This window comes from Nasonia vitripennis, chromosome 2, assembly GCF_009193385.2.
Source record: "Nasonia vitripennis strain AsymCx chromosome 2, Nvit_psr_1.1, whole genome shotgun sequence".
NCBI lineage: Eukaryota > Metazoa > Arthropoda > Insecta > Hymenoptera > Pteromalidae > Nasonia > Nasonia vitripennis.
In genome coordinates, this window is record NC_045758.1 from 25,040,212 (window position 1) to 25,062,997 (window position 22,786).

The following is a 22,786-nucleotide window of genomic DNA, read 5'->3' on the forward strand; positions in this document are numbered from 1 at the left end:
TTGCGCCGCAGCGCGTATACTGACTCGGCCTCGCAAGCTCTCTCGCGAGCGCATTGTATACAGCCGAGCTAGCTGACGTTATCTCGGCAGAGGCTTATTTTTCAAGAAAATCCCGCCTCGAGGTTTCCTCGATCCTATACCGGCTCTAATGAGATATGCATGCGTGTATTGATTAGCTCTGCCTTTTCGGAGTTATTTCTTTGGAATAGGATCGTCGAATGAAAACCAAAGGATGAACGAAGTAAGCATGGTTTATACTTTATTTCGAGATCATTACTTATCATTCATAATAATAATTAATAATTAATTACTTAAATATTAATAGTTGGTATATTCATTATTTACATATATATCATGACAATTATATCATATACTCGTCTCACGCGAATCGTCGTCGCGTGTAACGTGTTTTACAGCGTAGTAGGTCATACCTCCCGCTAAGAGATAATTGCGCGCGCATCGCAGTATCCGTCGCGCGTGTGTGTCTATGTGTTTATATTTTTTCAGCCTGTGTATGTGTAATGTGTACGTGTGTATAGCTCGCAGAGTATTCGCTATAAGTTTTCTTCTCCTTATCCTCGGCTAATCTCCTCGCGCTGCTTTTTAAGTATCAAGGGTGCGGCCGGGAGCTTTAACGCTCTCTCGTTCAATGTACAATCTCGCTGCTGCAGTGGCCGAGAGCAGAGCTGCGGACGAGCTTCCCAGGGGCTATTCGGCGTGATACGGATGGGGCTGGGGTGACTCGCCCTCGAACAGAGCCATTTTCAGCCGCTTGCACTTGGCCCGGCGATTCTTGAACCAGAACTGCACGTTCTTCGGCTCCAAACGGGGGAACTTCTGACGGTAGGGCATGCGGTTCAGCTCCTCCGTGTACTTGAGGATCAGCTGTGGCGACAGATTTCAACGTTTATGCATAAGTTTTTATATCAAGCAATAATATATTATAGTTTTATGTTGTTAAAATTCGACCTACCGCGTGGCTGGGATGCGTGTTATGCGTGAACCAGGTTTCGAGTCGGGGAACCTCGGTGACCGGGTCGATGAAGGTCCTGTTGCGCTTCCTCCTCTCGTCCAGCATACTGGTGGGACATCCCGTGGGTCCTCGCGGCGACAGATAGTGCGACATGTACATGACGCTGTGGCCAAACATGGGGCTGGGCACGAGGGAGAAGCCCGGCAGTGGTCCACCCGTCGGACTAGCCTCGTCGTCCTCCGAACCCGATGACACGCCTCCGCGGACCACATCTTCCTGCTTCACTGACGATGACGTCGTCGATGGGGTTTGGTTCTGTTGCTGCTGTTGTTGCTGCTGCTGCTGCTGCTGTTGTTGCTGCTGCTGCTGCTGGGCTTGGTCTTCGGGCCGAGTCGTCAGGGATAGCGGGCCCACCGGTGGACTCGCTGGCGGCAGAGGCGACGGCGATGTCGACTGGAAAGGGTTGGAGTTTTCGTTATATCGAGTTCAAATGTGGATTTTCAAAAAGCTCCGATCAATCGATGCAATCGACTCACCTGGTGTCTCGAGTCCTCCTCCTCGTCGCTGCAGTCCTCGCTGACGTTGCTGGCCCCTCTGGGACTGAGTCCCGGCGGACTGTAGCCGTTGACACCCCGGGTCTCGGCCCTCTTCTGCGCGGCCCTCGCGTTCTTGAACCAGTAGACGACGTTGTTGACGTGCAGGGGCTTCCGGTCCCTCCTCGACTCCAGCGCGTTTAGCTCGTTCACGTAGTGCTGTATCTGCTGGCGCGTGGGATGCTGGTTCTCGCCGAACCAGCGTTGAAGTCGCGGAAGCTCGAGCTCCGGATCGAAGCTCGTGCGCATGCGCGACTTGTGCGAGAAGGGCAGCAGCGCCGGGTGATGATGGCCGAGACCAGCAGCAGCCACCGCAGCCGCCGCTGTGCCCGAGCTCACGACTTCCGGGCCGACCGTCTGGGGCGACTGGCTGCGATGATGCGGGTGTGTCTGGTGGTGATGGTGATTGGCGCTCGGTTGCAGGAGAGGATTCAAGCCGAGGCCCAGGTGCTGCTGCTGGAGCCAGGACTCGAAGTTGCGCTGCGTCTCCTCCGTCAGGTCGTTGCCACCGCGACAGAGCGATGACAGGGTCGTCTGAAAGTGAAATTTCGAAAATCGTTTACGTTATTTGGCGTGTAAAACCGTTGTTGGGATTGATTTACGGTCCGGGTTCAAGACTCGGCGTTATCAGCATTGATCCTCGTATTTTTAACGTCTCGCGATGTATCAAAAGCGCTGTTACAGATACAAAACTAAAAAAATAGCTCTAAATCCGCGCTTATCAGCTCGTAAAGCTCGGTGATTACCATCGCGTCTTATCTTCGCAGAATCCCGACTCCGAAAAAAAGCCGCAAATCCTCTAACAATAATCAAAAAACCTCGTCTCTCTCTCTCTCTCTCTCTCTCTCTCTCTATTCTCGGCTAACTACATGCATCGAGCCTCTGACGCACACAACGTGTAGAGAAAAAAAGAAGAAGAAGAGCAAGAAGGACGTCGACTCGTCGCGCGGGATTACGGAAAAGTTTTGCGCCCTCGCTTCGCGAAGAAGAAGAAGCGCGTGCCTTATCGCCGCTTGATTTACAAGAACAAACAGCGACGCACAGCGATGCGGCTGCCGAGGCGCGGGGATCAGCGTGAGCGACGCCATTTAACGAGGTAATCTGTGGATCGAGCCGTATGCGAGCTATACTCTCTTTCCGCGAGCGGAGTTTTACAACCCTCTACTTAATCACTCACTCAACGTCGCGGCGGCGATGCGGCGGCGCGGGTTACTTAAACTCCTCTCTCTCTCTCTCTCTCTCTCTCTCTCTCTCTCTCTCTCTCTCTCTCTCACACTTTTGCGAGCGAGAAATCACTGGGCAAACAAGCACAGGAGCCGCGTTTTCTGGCTTATCTTGCGCTCGCACACAGAGACGTGCGCACGGGAGAGCGTCGCGCTTCTAAGCCTGATTTACAGGTATTTATGCGAGTTATTACAGTAAATCAATCGGCAGCGCGCGAGCGGATCTCTCTCGGGTGAGGAATCTTTTTCGGATTTTTAGGAGAGGAAAAACACCCGCTCGATGCAGTCTTTTACTTCTGCTGCTCATCGACGATCGAATTATCTAGGCCTTTGTTATTGCGCGCGAACGCGGATGGAAAATTATTCGATGCTACCGGTGTTTCGCCTTGTTTACCCGATGCAGAATATGTACATGTTACGGCTGACTTCTTTCCTCACCGCTGTTAAACTATCGTCTCTCAGTAGACGCTACAGTAGATAAGCGAGTTTTGCGCGAGCTCGTAATATTCCATCAGCGTAGACGTAATAGATCCTCTACGCTCCATCAGCGGGCGAAACTTGGCCCGAAATTCCCGGCAAATCTTCGTCGCTCAGAGCCGTACACCGCATGAAAGTGGCCCAGGATAGTCGGAGAAGTAAAGGGTCCGCTGCGGGGAAAATTGGTAATCATAGAGCAACAAGCGAAAGACGGCTGCCGCGGCATTAAAGTTCCGGACCGGGGGGTCTTCAAAGCGAGACAGAGAGTGCACTTAGATAATGCCCGTAGGGGGGGGGGGGGAGGGCGGAGACGCAGCAGCAGCAGCTGATATCGTCGTCGAGGCAGAGGCTTTTGATGAAGGCTCCGCGAATTCGGTTGAGTAAAGGGTAATCCTATCACGCGCGCTACGAGATCTCGCCGAGATGCACGAGGCGACGCGCTATATAGACCTCTGCGCAGGCTCTTAAAGATTCCAAGGTTCGACAGATGCTCTTCGGATTCACATGCGTCTCTATGCGGTGTGTAGACTGCGAGGAAGAGGAGAGCGTCTTTTGTGATTTTGGCTTACGGGACTGATGATAATGCTCGGGAAATCGACTTTGCCGATCGCTCAGGAATGGATGCTAACTTTTATGGGATTGTGCTTTTTTCCTGATGTTCGCATCGACGGAGCTATTCCAAGTATGGCTTGTTATTCGACGGTCTCGTTGTTTGCGAGAGATGATTCAGAGCGAGGCTTAAAAATTAAAGATATGCGTACGGTGTTGCTTCTGGAACGTATATACTTGCTCTTATCTACGGCTTTTGCGTCTTTTTCGAGAAGCGTCAAGATTTACCTTTCCTTTTCGTAATCTTGGGATGAGCGTTTCGCGCGAAACCCGCGTCTAATTATAATTCGTTTCGCGCTAAAAGAAAAATAAGAATCATTTCTCGTTCGTCGAATAACGACTGTGCTCCGAAAGAAAAGCAAAAACGAGGCTGTATAGTGGTATAGCGCGACGAAGCATTTATTCAAAAGCGGCCGGGGATCAGGAAACCGCAGGCGAGTTTCCGTTTCCGGCGAAGATTAGGCAGCGCCGCCGCTGCAGAGTGGATGGAGCCGGAGGACTTCTTAATGAGATTAAGCGAGACCGGCGACAAACACTCTTCGGCTAGATTTACATTTTATACATTTTTAAGCGGTCGCGTCTTATACGCGCCGAGTCGCTGGACTTACTTCGCTCGTGGCTGGGAGGATGTCGAGCTTTGTCGATCGCTGACTTTGTATTTTTTGAGATTAGCGGACTTTCAGGCGGGGCTGTTACAGATTCGTTGGATTTTTCGGTGTTATTTTAAAGTTTTGGGTTTTCACAGATGAATCAAAAACTGGTATCGAATACACACCTCGTCAAGCGGACAGCCGGCAGCAACGAGAACCGCGTGGCTGCGCAGCAGTAGCAGCCTGAGCAGTTTATCTCTGACCTCGGACGCTGGTGTCGGAGGTGGCGGTCTCGATCTGTACACCTGTATTTTGAGGGTCGCCACGTTGATCAGTTCGGCGAGGATGTCACCGACGGTCAGAAGCGGACCCTCGGCCACCTTCTCCGTCGGCAGAGGCTTCCAGTTTCGAATGACGATGCTTCCTCGGGCGCTCAGGATCAGGTCGTTCGAGTAGCTCAGACGCATCAGCGCCTCGCCCACCAAGTCCTGCGATGTGGAAGAATGATTGATTTTAATTTTACAGATGTAATCGGGTGTAATAGTCGATTGGCAAGGATCGAGAGTTTCACCAACCTGAAACGGCATGTTTGCGGGGATGAAGACGTACGTGTCCATCTCGACGTGTGGTCGTCGCCAATTATCTCTCCCGCTACTCGGCCGCGTCTCGACGATGCTGTGGATCGCCTCGACCACACAGTGCACTGGAAGACTCTTGCCTGGAATCAGAGAACCAGAATTGCCCGAATAAATAACGTTCTACAGAACAGACAATCGTTATACTCGCGTCAACCGCGCGTAAAACAGGCGATTGAGATCCGCCGCGCTAACTCGAGGAAAACTCGTAATGCGGATGTGCGCTTTCATCCGCGAGAGAGTAAGAGCAAGTCTAAGAGAAAGGGTTGCAGAAAGAGAGGTGGCAAGGCATATAACCCTCGCGGCTGCGCTAAGCATATGCAGATCCACTCGCGTCTATCCCCGCGAGACAATGGGCCTCGGCATTTCGCGACACAATGGCGACGATCCTCGTTTAACCCTGACTTAAGTCTTCTGCCTCGGCTGCCGTATATCCCACTCTGCGATTGTAATCCCACGGTCTCGCCTTCCGCGCAGCTCCTTCAGCTTCGTCGAATCTGCCGAAACTCGGAGAGAGAGAGAGAGAGAGAGAGAGAGAGAGAGAGAGAGAGAGAGAGAGAGAGCTCGGAGTCTATACTACACGCGAAAACGCTGCGTCTACTCAAAGGCACGCGTGCGTATCCAAAGCTTCTTACGGGAGTATATAGCTCTACAGCGTCTGGCTTCGGCTCGAACTCTTATCGCGATTTCGTTCGTTATACAAGGACAGATATTACCTCTAAAGCTGAGGACCATATCCACCGGTCAGGTGGATCCAATCGCGTCGAGTCGGGGAGGAGGAGATGCCGATTAAATTGACCGCGGAAGGCAAAAGCTCCCGGCACAAAGACGGTGCTGCTCTACCCCCTCCGGAGATCGTAGGCCAGTACGGCTCTAATGAAAACTATAGTACCGAGCCCCGGGATTACCTGCGCGAGGGGGTGTGCAGCTAGCCGCTGGTCAAGCTAGTAGTGCTATAGTAGCCCGCGAACGTATTAGATGGAAGTTTAGGCATTAATACCTAATAACGCCGGAGCCAACCCACTAAATCCTTTGTTGGCCATCTTAGGCAGGACTTAACACCTTGTGACGCGAGCTTGTTTTACTGGTGTACTGGACGCCCCGCGTATATAATACTCGCGATGGATGCGCTGCGAGACAGAGAGAGAGAGATAGAGAGAGAGAGAGAGAGAGAGAGAGAGAGAGAGAGAAAGAGAGAGAGAGAGAGAGAGAGAGGGGGAGAGAGAGAGAGAGAGAGAGGTCAAGACGATCGAGTATTATACGCGTGTGTATATGTTTACCTATAGCTTATATAATGCAGTGGCGCTGGTCGGTTATTAGTTGCTGTCGATGGACGGCCCGTGCTTGCGAGGAGCTTAGCTCCGGAACTGCGATGTACATAGCGGTGTAATGGAGAATTCATCAAGCGCAGACGCGACGATTTAGAATATAAATATTCCCTCGATCTACACAATTGGTTTAAAGCGATATCCGATAAAAAGTATATAAAGAAAGAGCCGAGCGAATCGGAAGAGCGCAGAGCCAGCCAGTCTTTCCATTATCGAAAAAGTGAGAGGTTGTCACGGCGCCGACACAATAAAAGCTCCTCCGCCGCCGCGAGTTTATTAAGAAGCGCGAAGGGTAGCGCGAGTTCGATCATCGTTTTTTCCCACTTTCCTCTCTGTCTGCGGCGCGAGAGAAGTTGCCGCGGAGAGAGAGAGAGAGAATCTTTAATCTCCAGCGGCATCCGGAGACCAAAGACATTTCTCATTTCTGGTGGTGCCCGGCAGGGCCGACTCTATCTGACTTCCGTTATCTATCGCTGGCCGAGAGAGAGAGAGAGAGAGAGAGAGAGAGAGAGAGAGAGACTGACGGGAAGCGTGACGGAAGCGCCGTTTGACGCGATGCCGCGCGCTGTGGCTGTTCCCGTCGAAAGATAAGCTGCTTCTCGCTCCGTCGCTGAATTTCAGCTTCTTCTTCTCCTCCAGGCGAGATTGCTTCGTTCGCGTCAATATTTTTGCAGCGAATTCGCGCGATACAATTCGCAAAACGTCAAATATACGCTTAACCCAGTTTACGTCCCCAACTCGAGTATATTCGTCCCGAGGGGGTCGAGTTATCGCCGCCGAGTTTTGTTTGCCGGAGAGAGAGAGAGAGAGAGAGAGAGAGAGAGAGAGAGAGAGAGAGAGAGAGAGAGAGAGAGAGAAAGAGAGAGAGAGAAGGACGGGCTCGCGCTCAGAATGTAGGCGAGGGATTTAGGCTCCTAAGGTTTCTTCCCCGCGTCTTCGTAGCCTCTCTCGTAATCTAAGACTGCTCAGTCTAGTCTTTCGGAATCTAATCGCGTTTCTCGAAGCCGTTTCGCGTGCATCTATGCATTCTTCGATGCAAACATCTCGTCGTGCGTTTGCTTAATTCGAAAAAAAAAAAATAAACGTAGAAAAACGATTATCACCGAGCGTAAGAGGGAACTCGAGGAAAGCGTGGGCGTACGCAGTTCTCGCGTTATCTGGAGGCTGATCCGGCGGATGTCGCTGATAACTCTTTTCGAAGTCCGGGATTTTTTATCGCCCGCGTCGGCCCGCTGCTCTATATCTATCTTCCCGCCCGGTTTCATCGTCATCTCGTTATATTATAAGCGCGGCGAACTTTCTTTATTAATTTTTGTAGCTGCTCCGGACTCTTATTCGCTTTTATTCTCCCGGTCGAGCTCATTAACGTCGCGAGCTTCATAATACCCAGCTGATAACGCGATATCCAGCCGGCTCTTTGTCGAATGTGTTCCACGCTAGCTCGTTTATAATTAATTGTTCCTACAAGAGGGTGTATAACGAGGCATTCCTCGACACATCGCAGTCGAACAATCGAGTTAAGCACAAATCTGCGGGGCATAGGTATAACTCTTTTCCCTGCATAATGTGTGTGCATAGCTGCGCACATCATCCTCGCGTGTACACCGGGCCTCGCGTGCGATTTAAGCCTGGGCGCGAAGCTGCGCCGCGCGCAAGAAGCGGAGCAGCAGCTTTAACGCTTGCGCGCAAGCTCCAGATAAGGCGTAATGAGATAACCTTCGGCAGCTTACGAGATCACCGGCCACGCGACGAAACCCTCCAAATCCCGGCGTTAGCTGTACACAAGCTCTTCGAGAGCTGTGGCTCTCGATGTGTTGACGGCGAGTTGATGTACGGCGGAGAGAGCGAAGCTTCGGCCTACGGGCATGTACTGTCTGACCAAGTGTCTCGTCGTGCTCGTTCGAAGCTATCAAAAGTTTGTAGCGGAGCTTGCAAGCACATCGATACAGCCCGGCCGTCTCATCAAACTACAATAAAACGATCGCTCCGCATATCCAATTAACTTCTACGCGTAGGCGGCATCTGCGTCGCGAGCTTATAAACAGCCTTTCCCGACAACTTATACGTATTCGGCAGTTCTGCAGCGCGGCTGTGCGCGAAAATCCTCGAGAGCGTTTCGCGATTTTCCCTTAAACTTGGCGCGAGACTCCACTCGCCATTCGTGCTTGCAAGCTCCCACACGAGGAAGGGTTAAAACTCTCTCTCTCTCTCTCGGCTCGTAAGACGCTTAGGAAGTAAGCTCTCTTATGCGCGGGGCCGAAAAGACACGCTGTCGCTCGCGCGAGCGTTCTTCCGATGCGTGAAGTTGCCGTGTGTAATATACGTGTGCGCGTGTATCGCGCGAGAAGAGCAGAGGCGTCACGTCTGGCCTATGCGCCTCCTCGAAGATTAAAATTACTTGGGCAAACTCGAGAGGCTCGCTATGGCGTATGTAAGGAGGGAAGGAACCTCTCTCGTAAATTTCTCGGCTAAGGAGCTTAATTTGGGATTTTCGGTAACGAGTTATTGTAAGCGCAAACTCGTTCGCGGGGGCCGTCGCTGCTGCTGCTGCTGCTGCTGCTGCTATTGTTGGCTGATTTATCGATTTTGTGCGAGCGCGCGTGTGCCACATTTTTGTTTGCTTTTGACTCTCACTCGTATGTGAAGCTCGTCACATTGCTCGAGTAATTAGTCACAGTATAGCTTCAAAAATTAAGGGCAACCCAACAACAGATCCTTCACGCACACATACGAACGCATAACACACGTCACACAGAGCTATACAGGCCAGCTCGATTGTCTAAGGGGTCAGTCTCGGCCTACATAAGACCTCCCGCTCTCGGATTAGGCCGCGCTTAAGCGTCCCGGGACGACGTCGACGACGAGTGTAGAATCCGCCCGCGTTTGCTTCCCACCCCTGCGTCCAGCCCTCCAGCTCTGAGACTATATGCAAACCCTTGCGGCTTAACCCGCGGGCTAAGGCCGAGTCTCTAGCCCCTCGCGGGATTACTACGTCATCCTGCGGAGGACTCCGACCACCGCTGCAGCGTTTATTCCGTTTATCTCTGGCCGCGAGCCGAAGGGAGAGCTCTACTTCTTTGTGCTCCAGACGCGAGCGTGCACGTATATATTCCGCGACGTCTTTTCTTGCGGTTGGCTGTTTATAGCTGCGGGATGTTCGCGCTTGGCCGATGACCGAGAGATCGTCGATGGTTGTGGAGTAATAGCGTCTTACCGTGTTCGGGCGGTATCTACTCAAGGGGTGCTTGCGTTGCTGTTCCGGATAGAGCAAAATGTGATGATAGTTCGAATTTGTGTAAATATTATACTCAGGAAAAGTAAATCTCAGCTGGTATAAAGCAACAAAAGCTCGCAGTTCGAACTTTCAAGCGCAGTACTTCCCCTGTCAAAACGTCGCTTGTCCGTCCAAATTTCGCGACAAGCTCCTCCTCGGGCTTCTTCTCGCAATTATTCTTCAATTTTACAACGTCGCGCCGCGTTGCACGTAATCTCGGCCGCTACACGCGGCGCGAGCAAGACGCGAGATAGGCAGAAGGGCGAGCTTGCGCGCGTAGGGGCTAAAGGGGCTCCTTAGCGGAGATCTTAGGCAAATCCAGCGTGAAATCGCATCAGGGCCTGCTACTCGCCCCCACTTACCGAAACCACCACTTACTCCGACCGGCAGTAGCGGCAGCCAAGGTGGATGCTGTGTACTCCAGAGGAGGGTTGGCTAAACTAAATTTTACAGTTTCCCGATCAAGCTCGTCTTGAGAAGAGACTTATTGGTGAGGAGGATGAAGCTTTCTGGAGAGGTCACTTTTACGATGCCGGATACGCGGTTTCGTCAGCGCGAAGCTATGGGTTTGCGTCTGTTCCAAAGAGAGATTTTTCATTTATACGAATAGGTTATGGACTACTTGAAGTGAATGCTGCGCTCGTTTTGCTAACGCCTAATGATCAAAGAATAAATTTGAAACGCAATAACCGATGTACGCTCGTCAACATTATTTGGTCGTACGAACGTGAACACCACACAAATAATTTCAATAAAATATTTAATAACATTCAAATTCAATGGCTTTTCCGAAAACGTCGCTCCTTAGTGAATTCAATCTCTACAGCATACAACAGCACTCGCATAGTAAAGAAGATCGAATAATAATATTTTGCTTACGACGTGGAGAAGAATCATAATAAAAGAGATTAATGATAAAAGAGAGTAATTGCGCTTTACGCTCGTATTATACGCGCGCTTTTCCGCGAGTCGAGAAACCAGCTTTTAACGATCTCGCAGCCATAAGCCGACAATTACTCAAAGATATCTCCCTATTCTTTCTCTTCTCTATTCTTCCTCTCTATCTGCACGCTCATCTCTTCGTCTTTGTCCTTCTATCTCTTTCTTAATTTTTACGACTTTCTGTCCAGAGATAAGAACGAAGTAAATTTTTTTTCCAACGCAAAGCTCGCAAACAATTATACTCCACGACCAAAATGCTCTAAACCGCAAACTCGTCGATGAATCAATTAATCTCTCCCCCCTCTCGCAATAATCCCAAGACCCCTCCATCGTTTCACACATTCCCTTCGATCCCTCGTGTATATCTCCGTTTCCTGCGCGCACTACAGCTCCTTATCTCCCTTTCTTTATTCTTTCTCGTGTCTCGTTCGCGGCATCGCCCGAACTTGCTTCTGCGCTGCAGCTAGCTCTTAATCAAAACTGCGAAAGACATTAAAAGCATCACGCTTTCTATCTGTCTCGCTCCCTCCTTTTCAATGCTGCGCGAAGAGAAGTGGGAGGAGAGTCAGGGGGAAGATAAGGCTAGCTCTCCCTCGTCGGTGACTCCGGTGTTCACTTGAGTAACGAGCGCTGTCTCTTCGTTTTTTTTTCTGTATTAGAAGCATATTGGAGATGCTCTTGGCTCTTCATTACCTGATCGATCGTATTTTAAAAAAAGCGCTTCCTATGTTATAATAAATAGTCAAGCTTTGCGAGAGGAACAAAACGCATCGCACAGGGGTTAAGATACTCTCACGATACAGAGAGCCGACAATGTTAGTACACTCGGGCAATAATTATAGACCAAGCTCTCCGAGCGGGAAAGACGAGATTACGCTGAGCGCAAGGACCGCCGACGCGAACGCAAGAGCAACGATTGCGAGGTTTAAATATAGCCTCGCGTAAATAATCTATTAATTATATGCACTCACGCGCTTAAGACGCGACCGAGATACCAGACATACGTAGTAGTGGCTATAATGTCAATAACTGTATAAATCTCTTATTCTCAGCTCCCATTCACTCAAGAGAGAGAGAGAGAGAGAGAGAGAGAGAGAGAGAGAGAGAGAGAGAGAGAGAGAGAGAGAGAGACGCGCGATACGCAATATTTTCTGCTATTCGAGAAGTGTCGCTGCGACTGTGTCGTCGTCGCCGTTTGAAATGTATGAATTATAGCCGACGATAAGACGCCGGTATCAGAGCTTTTGACACGCTCTTGTCTAAATAGAGGGAATTCCAAAACTGTTTTCCGACGCTTCGGCTCATGCATAGTATAAAATCGACGCGCTACTGTTATTGGAAAGAAAGCTAAAACTCGCGTCTCGCGCATAGACCATTAGCCACGATAAAAGTGTTAATCACGGCCGAACGCGAGCAAACACAAGTGCCGTAGTAGTGTAATCAGGATCTCGAAAGACTGAATTCGCAAAATCATAGTCACACACGCGCTATCATCGATCTTAGGCCGTCTAAGCGCAGAGCATCGAGCGGCAGCCTGCGCAGCTTGACTGCAATCCTATTTCTTTCTTATGCAAAACGCCGAGCGCTCGCTCGCGAGTTAAGGGATTAAAAAGCGTATGTCTCGTCGCGCTAGCGCGTCTAAGGGTCAGCCTAACGCTCGGGAGTCTTGAGTAGGCGTCTAACAAGATTAGCCTTAAGACGTCGAGTCGCGCGCGCGCTGCATACCCCGAGGATTACACATTATGTATTCACCCGGCTGCTATTTTTCGAGCGCGAGATCTAGTTCGCGTAACGGGCCTTCTCTGCACTGTCTATACATTATTCTACGCTCGCTGTCAGCTGCTGTTCTTCTGTCGAATCTATACTTTTTTACATAACCGTCGACGAAGTAGCCGCTAAGTATAGTTAAGGATCTTTGCTCGTTGCGCTGGAAACGTTAATTGTTGAAAGAGTCTACTTACTGTCCAGTTTGCGCAAATTGTATACAGAAGGCGCGTAAATAGCCGTACTCGAACTTTTACGCGATCCTTAATATCGCAAGCTCCTCCCCTAGTCTTGGCGTAAACTTTTCGCCTCCTTGTATTACAAGCGGAAAATTCAGCCACGTAAAACGATTATCACCGTCATTGTTTTCGGCCGCCGTGGAAGAAGCGGCGAGATAATAGCCCGTTATGTTCTGCGTGTTTTATATAAGGTCCGAGGGCGGAAAGTTCGCGGGTCGCCCGGATCATTTGGCAAATCCTATTAAAAATGGATAGACAGCGAGAGAGAGAGAGAGAGAGAGAGAGAGAGAGAGAGAGAGAGAGAGAGAGAGAGAGAGAGATTGGCGGCTCTTCTTTGATACATATTTATACTTCTCCGCGGAGGCTCTTTGTGCCGCGATGTCTGCATTTTTGTTTAAGAGTATTAGAACGTCGCGGAGAGAGTTTCGCGGGAGAGACGGCATTGTGGTGGAGGGGTATATATTTATATCCCGGCAACAATGAGGGTATGATGGAGGAGAGTCTTCGGCGTCGATTAATAACTCGCGGAGAGAGCTAAGGACTTTTAAGTTTTTCCCGCGGCCATTGTTTGAGCGAGGGATGCTATTCTGCGTAGGTACGCTATTATACGCTGGAAAAATGAATTATAAATAAAAAAAATTTCGCGCGTTTTTTCCAACTCGTTATATGACTCAGGATCAGGGATACGTATGTGGAGGGGATAATCGTTGGCAGCGGCTTTGGCTGAGCTCGCGAATGTGGACCGGGAATTCTAAAAGAATTAAGAGATAAAGTCGCGTTAATGCGCCCATACAGAGAGAGAGAGAGAGAGAGAGAGAGAGAGAGAGAGAGAGAGAGAGAGAGAGAGAGAGAGAGAGAGATAGAGCTCGCCTCCGGCAGCTGAAACTTTTGCTGCTTTGCAAATCCGCTGTTTCGTACAATGCACCGATCCCTGGAGACGCTGTAATTTCTTTTTATCCCTTTTCGAAATACATACGTTCAATTCCGCAAAAATCGCAGAGACTCGCATGAATAATTAATCTCCTAAATTTCTTTATCCTCCAAAAGGTCGAACGAACATCACTCCTGCATGCCAGAACGAAAAAACAATATTTTCCATAAAACGTTCATAATTCATCTACAAGAGCGCGGGATTAACCCACATCGAAAACAAGCGATAAAATATAAGCGAAATGAAAAAAAAAGCAACGATGGGTAGTCGTGAGCGAGCGAGAGGATCGAGCTAAATCCGCGCGCCAGATTTAAGAATACACCTTTTTTGCGTTATCAGCTGTGCGTATACTAAAATTTATACGCGCCTGTATTAAGAGCTTTAAGAGCACACACACGCGTGTAAAAAGAGAGAGATCGGCCAGAGGATACACACTCACACACGGTTCAACTTAATGCCACGCGGGCATATACATACGACCGGACGGCAGCAGCAGCAGCAGCAGCAGAGCGAGGGATTATCCTCCGGGGATATTTTTGATCGCGCAATAATCCCTAATACGATTTACACTGCTTCGTCGAGCCGCTCGCGAGCGTTCGCGAGCGCTTGTATCTCGCCTCTGCGCGTGTGTATATATGTATATACACACATATAACGTTCGCGCGCGCTGCAAATGCGTAATCAAGGATTCGCGCACGCGAAAAGCCGCCCCTGCTCTCGTATAATCCCGCTTCGAATGCGATTTTTGACAGCATGGAGCTTGGACGACTGACGCGATTTCGCGCGCGCGTATCCGAAAAGTCGTTTATATAATTTTACACCTCTGCCCGACTGTCTGTGTGAGAGAGAGGGAAAACGATTTTTTGCGCCCTAGTTCGTGCCCCCGCGATTATTTCACGTGTTGCCGTTGTTTGTTGCGCTCTTTTTTTTTGTTTTGCGCTGAGCTAGTGTTTACACAGGAGCTGCTAGATGCTTCGTATCTTTACACGAGTGTATTATTTTCGATTCGCGAAATAAATCCTTCCTTTTTTCTCTGCAATATTTATGCAGATCTGATATAAGCACGCTATGCAATCGTCATTACCATGATTCTCTCCCGACGAATTAATCAAGCTCAGCTATACAAACATACACGTAAGTGTATTATAAATAAAGACTGAACTCCCAAAAATCCAGGCGAAACCACAATCGTCGAGGCGAAAAAAAAACTCGAGACACAAATCCGAGCCGGTCGGATTAGTGGCGACGGCGGCAAAAGAAAATCCGAGATAAATCGCGTATATATTATATGCGCGCGGTTGCGCAAGCGGGCGCATTAACGTCGTACATATATATGTGTGTATATATATGCGCGAACCATAAGCGGGCATCGGAAAATACTCGCGCGCGCAGGAGAAATTAGTCGGGAGATTATACCGGCCACAGCGGCTTTGGGATTATGCTAAAGGCGATCGATGCGTATGTGTGTGTTTATACAGAAATCATTATTGCGCAGTTCGACGATAAAAGTGCGAAAACTCCGAGGCTAATCCGAGAAAGAAAGTCAGGAAACGAGTTGATTGTTTGTATCGCGAGCGTGTCTTATTTACCGAGTGCAGGTTTTCTATTTTTAGCATTTATACAGTTTTTATTTAACTGCGAGGCGATTTATCCCAATTACAGTCCACCCCTCCATACAGCTAACACAATATAACCGTAGACCCTATATGCGTTTGAAAAAGCCAATCCCTCCCCGCTCATTACATCCAAGTGCGCGCGCGCGCAGCTGAGAGAGAGATTGAGCCGAGCGATCGGTGACCCGCGAAGATAAGCGTCATCATCCGGCAAAGCCGCTTCAGTCGTCGGTCCCTCTTTTTCTATTTATAAGCACGCCTGCGCGCGTATACGGGGTTTTTATCAACCCCCGGGATATAGCTACCGAGAGATCGATGCATTGTTGTTGTTGTATACATCTCTTGGATTTGACGCCGCCGATTTGCGATGAGAGCGTTCGTTGCTCTTTCAGCGTCACTCTGCTTAGTGCATCAGCCTCGATTAACGATGCCGCGACTGTTTACTGCTTGCGCGAGTGCGACGATGAGAAAACTTGTATTTTGTAAATTTTATTCTACTGTGCAAATAATACGCGGTATGGAAGTATTAATTCTCAAAGTCTAAACAAGTGATCCTCGACGTAATCAGGCAAATTCGCATCAGCGGGTTCTCTCGGCAGCGAATTTAACGTGAGATAATATTCGAAATCGGCGCATACGGGTAAAGCTCGCGAGCGCAGCAGGGCTCATCGACAGCTCATCCCCCCGGCGCAGCTCCGGCGTAATAAATGTTGGAAAACGCCCGTCAAATATAAATGGCACTAAAAGCCTCGATTAGCCTTTCATACCCCCCTTCCTTCTTCTTTCGCTTTCTCTCTTCCACACATCCTTTCGAAATCTATCCATCAGCCTCATACCTCCTCTCTTTCCTCTGCATACAGGTATACGCAAAACTCGACGTCCACTCGCGCGCGCGCGCGCGTGTGTGTGTGTGTGTGTGTATGTGATGGTCGGCAACAGAGAAACTATGCTTTAATCTTCGAGCTAAAAATCAATACGCCTCTCTGTCTCTCTCTCCCCCTGTATATGCAGGGCTGAAATCCTCCCCCGGGATAAGCCGCTCGCCGGGACATAGTTAAATAAATCCTGGATCAAAGGATAAGTCCTCTCTCTCTCTCTCTCTCTCTCTCTCTCTCTGTATGTGTGCGACTGTACGCGCGCGCGCATCTCTCTTTTTTCTCTATGATTTTTTTGCCGCTCCCCTCGGCATATCCGGCCTGCCTACGCCAAAGGATTTGGCTGACGCTCCCTTTGGCTTTTAGGACTGCGGGCTTTCGTATATTATATAGACGCGAACGCATCAGCGCGGCGACGTCGCTTATAATGAAATAGAGAGTCCGCTAATTTTGCTGTTTGATCGGGATACATATATCGCATCGAGTTTATCTGCTCCGGAATAGAGGAGCTTTTTTTCTGGATTGCGGGGATATCGAGTTGAGGAGCGATTTGGATCCGGGATTGGAAATAGAAAAAAGCCCGCTCGAGGGGGAGATACGCGGACGACTGCGGCTTATGACCCAGAGCCTTCTGTATTATCTTTTTACGTTTTCCTATTTGTTTGATTGCGAGGATGAGTGAGAGCCGATTTCGAGAGCCGCGGCCTAATCGGCTGCGACTATACCGAGAGCTAATGAATTATATTATTCGATATCGCTCGTGAAACTGCGAAGCTGGTTATAATATTATAGTAGAGTGGAATGAAAAATTGAGTTTTACAAATTTATTCACCTTGAACATCTCAATTTCATAACTCAGTTTCGCTAATCACGCGACAAATCTCATCTCTCATCACCTGCGCCTTTCTTGTCATCGGCATAGCTTCTCGAGCCGACGACGAATCCCGGACGACTGAAATAAAGATTTCGGTGTCGACGGCCAGGATATCAAAGTCGCGTGGAATTAAGGTCGACGCTTCTCTCTTCCTCGCTGGGGTTATTTCTGACTCGTCGCGCCAATGTGTATAAAATACACGAAGACGCATTTTATAATCCCGTATTAAGTGCTTGCTTAACGCGAAATCGTCCGATGGCATTAGGATTACGGCTCTCGATCCATCTCTCCTTCTCTGTCTTATGTGCGTTTTGGATCTTCTTCGGGTCTTGATGCTGCGCGCAGACAAGTCTATCATACATGAATTAGCTGTTTTCATCCGAGTAGGATGTTCGTGGTCGAAATACCCTCTGCCTTCTTCCAAAAGAAATTTTTTAATAGGATTACATATTCGATCAATGGATATATATTTCCACAATCATCACGCCCAGCAGTTATAACATAAGCGGCCTAAGCGGTAGGCCGAATGAGACAATTTTGGCACACCTCTATATGCACACTCGGAGCGCAGATTTCGATAAGATAAATGAAAAAGTACCTATGCGCCACCTACCTTCGCCAACAAGAAGTTACTAGGCTGACTAGAGAATTGAGACGTTCAAGCAGTGGGGAATTCTCGCATGTGGAATTCCCATTACGACACAATATCTCAACATTGCAACCTATACATTTTTTATCCTCTATTTAGCAGATCAGATCCAAAAAAAAAGAATAAAAACGCCAAACCTCCGTCTAATCTCATCTCCTTCCCAAGCCCTTAATCCTCTCCCAAACCATGGCAGTTACGCATGATTTACGCGAAAAGTCACTCGGTTTTCCCGCCCCAATATCAATAATCCCCGACCAAAAAAAAAAAAAAAAAAAAAAAACAACAACCCAAAAGACGCGCGTTCAACGATATCCCTCTCTCTTGTATAGCTCGAAGCATATAAAAAAAGCCTCTCAGCAGGATGCCGCGGTGAAATCCGCAGGATCAGCGCCGACATAGCATAGCACGGAATATACCAGGATCCCCCGGTCCTGCGCGAGCTCTTTAAGGATAGTCGAATCCTTGAGGCAGCAGGGGAGCATAAGACGCGCAAAAGGACGATCGGCGTGCACGAACTACTAGTCTATACGTGCGCGATACACACAATAGCGCACAGGGCCATCGGCGGCGAATTTCGGCGCTGAAGGACGAGAGCGGCTCTCCCCCCTCCGTCACGCATTGCAGTGTGCCGAACCTGTTGCCCGTGTGTATAGCTATATATACATACACCGCACGCAAGAAGGAGAAAGGAGGTGGGGATGAGTGAGAGAGAGAGAGAGAGAGAGGGAGAGAGAGCGTGACGACCTTTTTCGCAGCGGCACACGCGGAGGTGCGATGACCTCGATCCTGAAATTTCGGCAGTGTTTAGGGGGTACCGTGATCAGGAGAACAGGAGGCGCTCGGAGCTCTCGAGCGCCGGCTGGCTCTCTCGGCCCCCGCACACGTCCTAATTTGTTATGTGCCAAATCCGAGAGAGCAGGAGTCGAGATGCTACCGGAGCAAGGACGAGTCTCGCGATGATGCTTTCTGTAAACTATGTTCGATGTTGGTGTGGATGCTTTTGATGAGCTTGATGACGAGATTGCGTTGTTTCGTTTCGGGATTTGTTTATTATAGAAGTTAGCATGTTTTGCGGTGTTTATAATCTATTGTTGTAATTTCGTTGTTACAAAATTTATCGTGACATTATTTATGAGAATCATCGTAACGATTTACGAATGATTTACGTTTAAATATTTACGATTAACGAAGCTCGACTTGAAAATTCAAGGATTTGCTTTTATATGAATAAGTAATTATTTTATCCGCGGTACCGACCCAATTATTTTACTGAATTCATCGGTAGCTTATTTACCAAAAATGGTTCATCGCCATGACGATGTGTGAAGTAATAATGATTTTACAGCTTATCAGTTTTTAATAATTTTACCTCATTGCGTGCTAAAATTTTGTAAATAAATTATCAATAATCAGCCGGTTATCCTGCAGATTTAAAAATGATGTATAGAATCATATCCTCACGACGAATGGGGAATATCTTAGGACTGCGTTCTATCGTCCTGAAAAATGTCGTACAAAGCTCATGCTTTCCTAATGCCTGAGTAAACAACCCTGTCATCCGAGATTGCATCTGATGCACGTCCAAAAGAAAAAGTGCTGATCATATACGTGTATATCTTGAAAGACTGGGTTGCTCCACTCTTCTATACTATTTACTAATTTCTCAACATTTATACTGTTAAGTGTTATGAACGTAACTCGAAAAAAATCCACCGTATAAATGGTCGGTAAGGAATATCATTCAAATAAAAAATCTTGTTACACTACCGAAACGCATTTTGCTACCTAGGAATCGCCTTCCCAATCAATAACCAGCATCCTTATCGGCCAGTCAACACCTGTCAATACTTCAAGCATCGCCATTACAATTTCCATCCCATAATTCAGTCGCACCATACATCCAGCCCTGTACACAGCCATTCATCTCGCAAGCGTCATCACCTGCCAGCTCACGTCCAGCTCTCTCACTGCCTTCTCCTTCGCTCGCACACGTATCCAGCCGGTCCAACACTAACCCTGAACAACGTATACGCGCAGTCTATATTGGCCCGAAACCCTGAGCTTGCTGCGCGCCGCGTGATTCCTTCCTTCCGGCAACGTCCTGCTCCCCTGGGATGGAGAGGTCACAGGCCAGCCTTACCCACATTCCCATGGGGGTGCTGCGCTCGAAGGATTCGCGCGTGTCCCGTCTTCGTATTTTTCGCGCTCACGCTTTATACCGCCTATACATGTACACGGATGCGCGATACGCTGATGCGGGGCGAAGCGGGACAGCCCAGGGCGATTTAGAAGGGATATACGTGCGAGGAGGGAGTAGGAGAACAGGTGAGTGGCGTGTGTTGACAGGAGCGGTGTGAAAAGAGGACGAGCTGCTGTGTGTCCTGAGGGAAGGATCTGGTTGCGCTTGTAGCGTGTGCGCTGGCTGAGTTGGTGTATTTTTTTTTCTTTTTCTTTTTGAGGGGTGGATGGAGATGCAAGTCTTCGGAGCTTGCTGTATACTTTCACTTGCGTACATGTGAAGGCAGATTATGCAAAATTTTGTTAAAAAAAAGAAGTTGCATTGAAAGGAAATGCAACGGAATAATTTATCAAGTCTTTAAAGAATATTTGGTAGTTTGGCATGAAAATTCAAAATTTATAATATAGGTGTATGCAACCCCTTAAAAATAATATTTATTGTTGATTAACAAATGCTACCGCAAAATGGTGTAACCTTATCATTTTTTAGTAACAAAATTTTTAATTTATACGAATAATTAAAGAAGAAAAGTACATCAGAATAGAGCGGATCGAACTTAGCATTTGTTTTACAAAAAATCATTATTCAATTATAATAACTAAAGAAAGAAAATTACAATTCTATGGCAAAGCTTGATTCTTCGTTTTTTCTACCGCGAATACAGCAAAAAGAGTCCTCATAGGAAAAGAACAGTAAAGCTTTCCCGACTATCAGCTCCTGTGAGCAGTGCCTACGTTGCGTGGGCGGTAGACGCTTAAGCCGATCCCGAGGGATAAGTTCCTCGCGGGTCACGAAAATTCTCCGCTTCCTGAAATCCTGGTCGAGAAACCCCCGACAAATCTGTCTAAATCCGTCTAACTGATCTTACCGTGTTTCCTTTGCACTTGCTGTACACCTCGCGAGCTTCGCGCGACGCATACGAATGTACTTTTTTATGAGCGTGTTCCCGCTATAAGCGAGCGTTATTTTGCAATAAAAAAATGAGTCATAGGTACTAAATGATTTTTTTTTTGCAACATTTGCTTGAATATTTTTGTTTATGGTTTTATTCATCGTTCATAAATAATGTCTTTCGAATTTTTTAATAAAGGCGGTTATCGGCTACGGTACGATACTTCGTACCGGAGACGAGGCTCGGGCTCTTGAATTCTGAGAAGTATTTGCATTGTATTATAGTCGTAAATCAACAATTATTACGTTTACTTTCGGCAATGAATAACTATGACGAAGGAATTTTATTTCAAAAAGATGTTTCGCCCGCAATTGCGATGTAATGTACCTGAAATTTCAATTTCGTAACATTATATTAAAAAAAAACATAACTTGCATCTACACTCGATCCCCCGCAGCAGTTACGCCGACTACAGCTGACTCTCACCCCAAACCACTCTTTTCAACCCTCTCTCCCCGCACCATCACAGTAGGCCTAAGCCAGCACCACCCACTTTTCTCGCTCGCATTTTTTTCGAAAGATTCGTGCGTAAACAACTAGCAGGATAGCATAGTCCTCCTGCGGGATGCGGAAGACGACTGACCCGGCAGGGTCGCGCAGGACTAAGCGTCCGAAGCTTCTGCGTTCGTTACAGCGCGTGTGCGTGCGCGTGAGACAAGAGCTGGTTTGCCAACGCGAAAATGGAGATGGAGAGAGAGGAGAGAGTGCGTAAGGACACGTTGGATGGTCTCCTGGTCGTAGGGGTCCTACTAAAGCCCTTATTCGGGTCACGGGGCATATCCCGAGGGTCCGCGTGTACGCAGACGCTCCAATTCTCAAGGAGCGAGTTTCGAAGACCTACGCGTCGATCCTGCTACCCGGGAGGCAAAAATAAGCCGGCAGGTATCGAACAAAGAGGCTGATTTGCATATTTCGACGGGAGGATGACGGTGGCGGGGAGAGTTGGATGTGTGAAACGTATATAGGAAGAAGCATGTAGCAATTTTTGAATAAGGTGGGTGATTGCGATTTTATGTTTCAGCTCTTGCTCTTTACCTGTGCAGATACTTTGAGAGGTAATTTTTTTCTGTTTGTTATATTTTATTTATAAATGTTTAAGTTGTGAAAAATTGATTTGGATTACTTCTGCGTGGAATTGTAACTCGTGGATCTTATTTAAGTTTATAGAGCGAAAACGAAGCTATCGATTTATTCAATAAATGCATCATTTTTTATAATACAACTTGACTCTTGATGAAAAAGAAAAGAAAAATTGTTATTTAAAGTTTACTGGTAAGATGCCTCTTTTTCCATATAAACTTATGGTAAAAAAAATTAAAATTACTTTAAAATAAAATAAAACAATTATCCTAAAAAAACTTTTTTCTAATAAACAACCTTTTGCTCGGAAATAAGTTATCCATGCACAAAAGTTCGATTCCAGATAAGAAAAATGCTATACTCATCGTACACGAGACCGCATGCTATATCCCGGCTATAGGCTCGTCTCCATCACCAATACACGCCCCCGCAGTCTCTCTATATACAGAGCGATTTCGGATGTGTGCAGGCTCGCACAGTAGCACACCGCTTGGCCCAGATACACCTCCTCGCGCAGCTGCTCCCCTGTTACATGAGACGTCTGGTAGGCCTACAAATTATCCGACATTGATCGGACCTTAACCCTCGGCCAACTGCATTCGAAGGCTTTTGACTTCGACATAGTCGCGCGATTGCGTCGAATGTGGGCGTACGTGCACGTACACGGGTCGGAATGCGAGGAAGTGACGATCGGGTTTAGGAAAGGATGAGGATCTTAGGACATGCGAGCGGTGTTTAGTACTGAGTTTGTTGACTCATTGCTCGTTTTTAGGAATGACTCACGTCGCAGTGGGTGAGCTTGGATTGTGGATTGCGAGGAGCGAGATGCAGATAGTATACTTTTAGGGGGTCGATGCTGAGTGCGAATCGTGGGTGACAAGTTTGAGGAATGTAAGTAAAAATATTGAGAGCTTACATTTATATAT

The 22,786-nt window shown here is 48.0% G+C and overlaps 1 protein-coding gene across 1 annotated transcript in view; it reads right to left on the bottom strand.

Annotated features, from left to right (window-relative positions):
- Positions 1-233: 233 nt before the first annotated feature.
- The window catches only part of LOC100122637 (hormone receptor 4), a 39,318-nt gene continuing 16,765 nt past the window's right edge, over positions 234-22,786 (bottom strand). The window contains exons 3-7 of the mRNA XM_008219602.4: positions 5,041-5,183; positions 4,651-4,953; positions 1,510-2,100; positions 974-1,426; positions 234-885 (exon numbers count right to left, since the gene is read on the bottom strand). Of these exons, the coding sequence (XP_008217824.1) occupies positions 709-885; positions 974-1,426; positions 1,510-2,100; positions 4,651-4,953; positions 5,041-5,183 (1,667 nt within the window). The 3' untranslated portion in view covers positions 234-708. The remainder of the gene's footprint in view (positions 886-973; positions 1,427-1,509; positions 2,101-4,650; positions 4,954-5,040; positions 5,184-22,786) is intronic.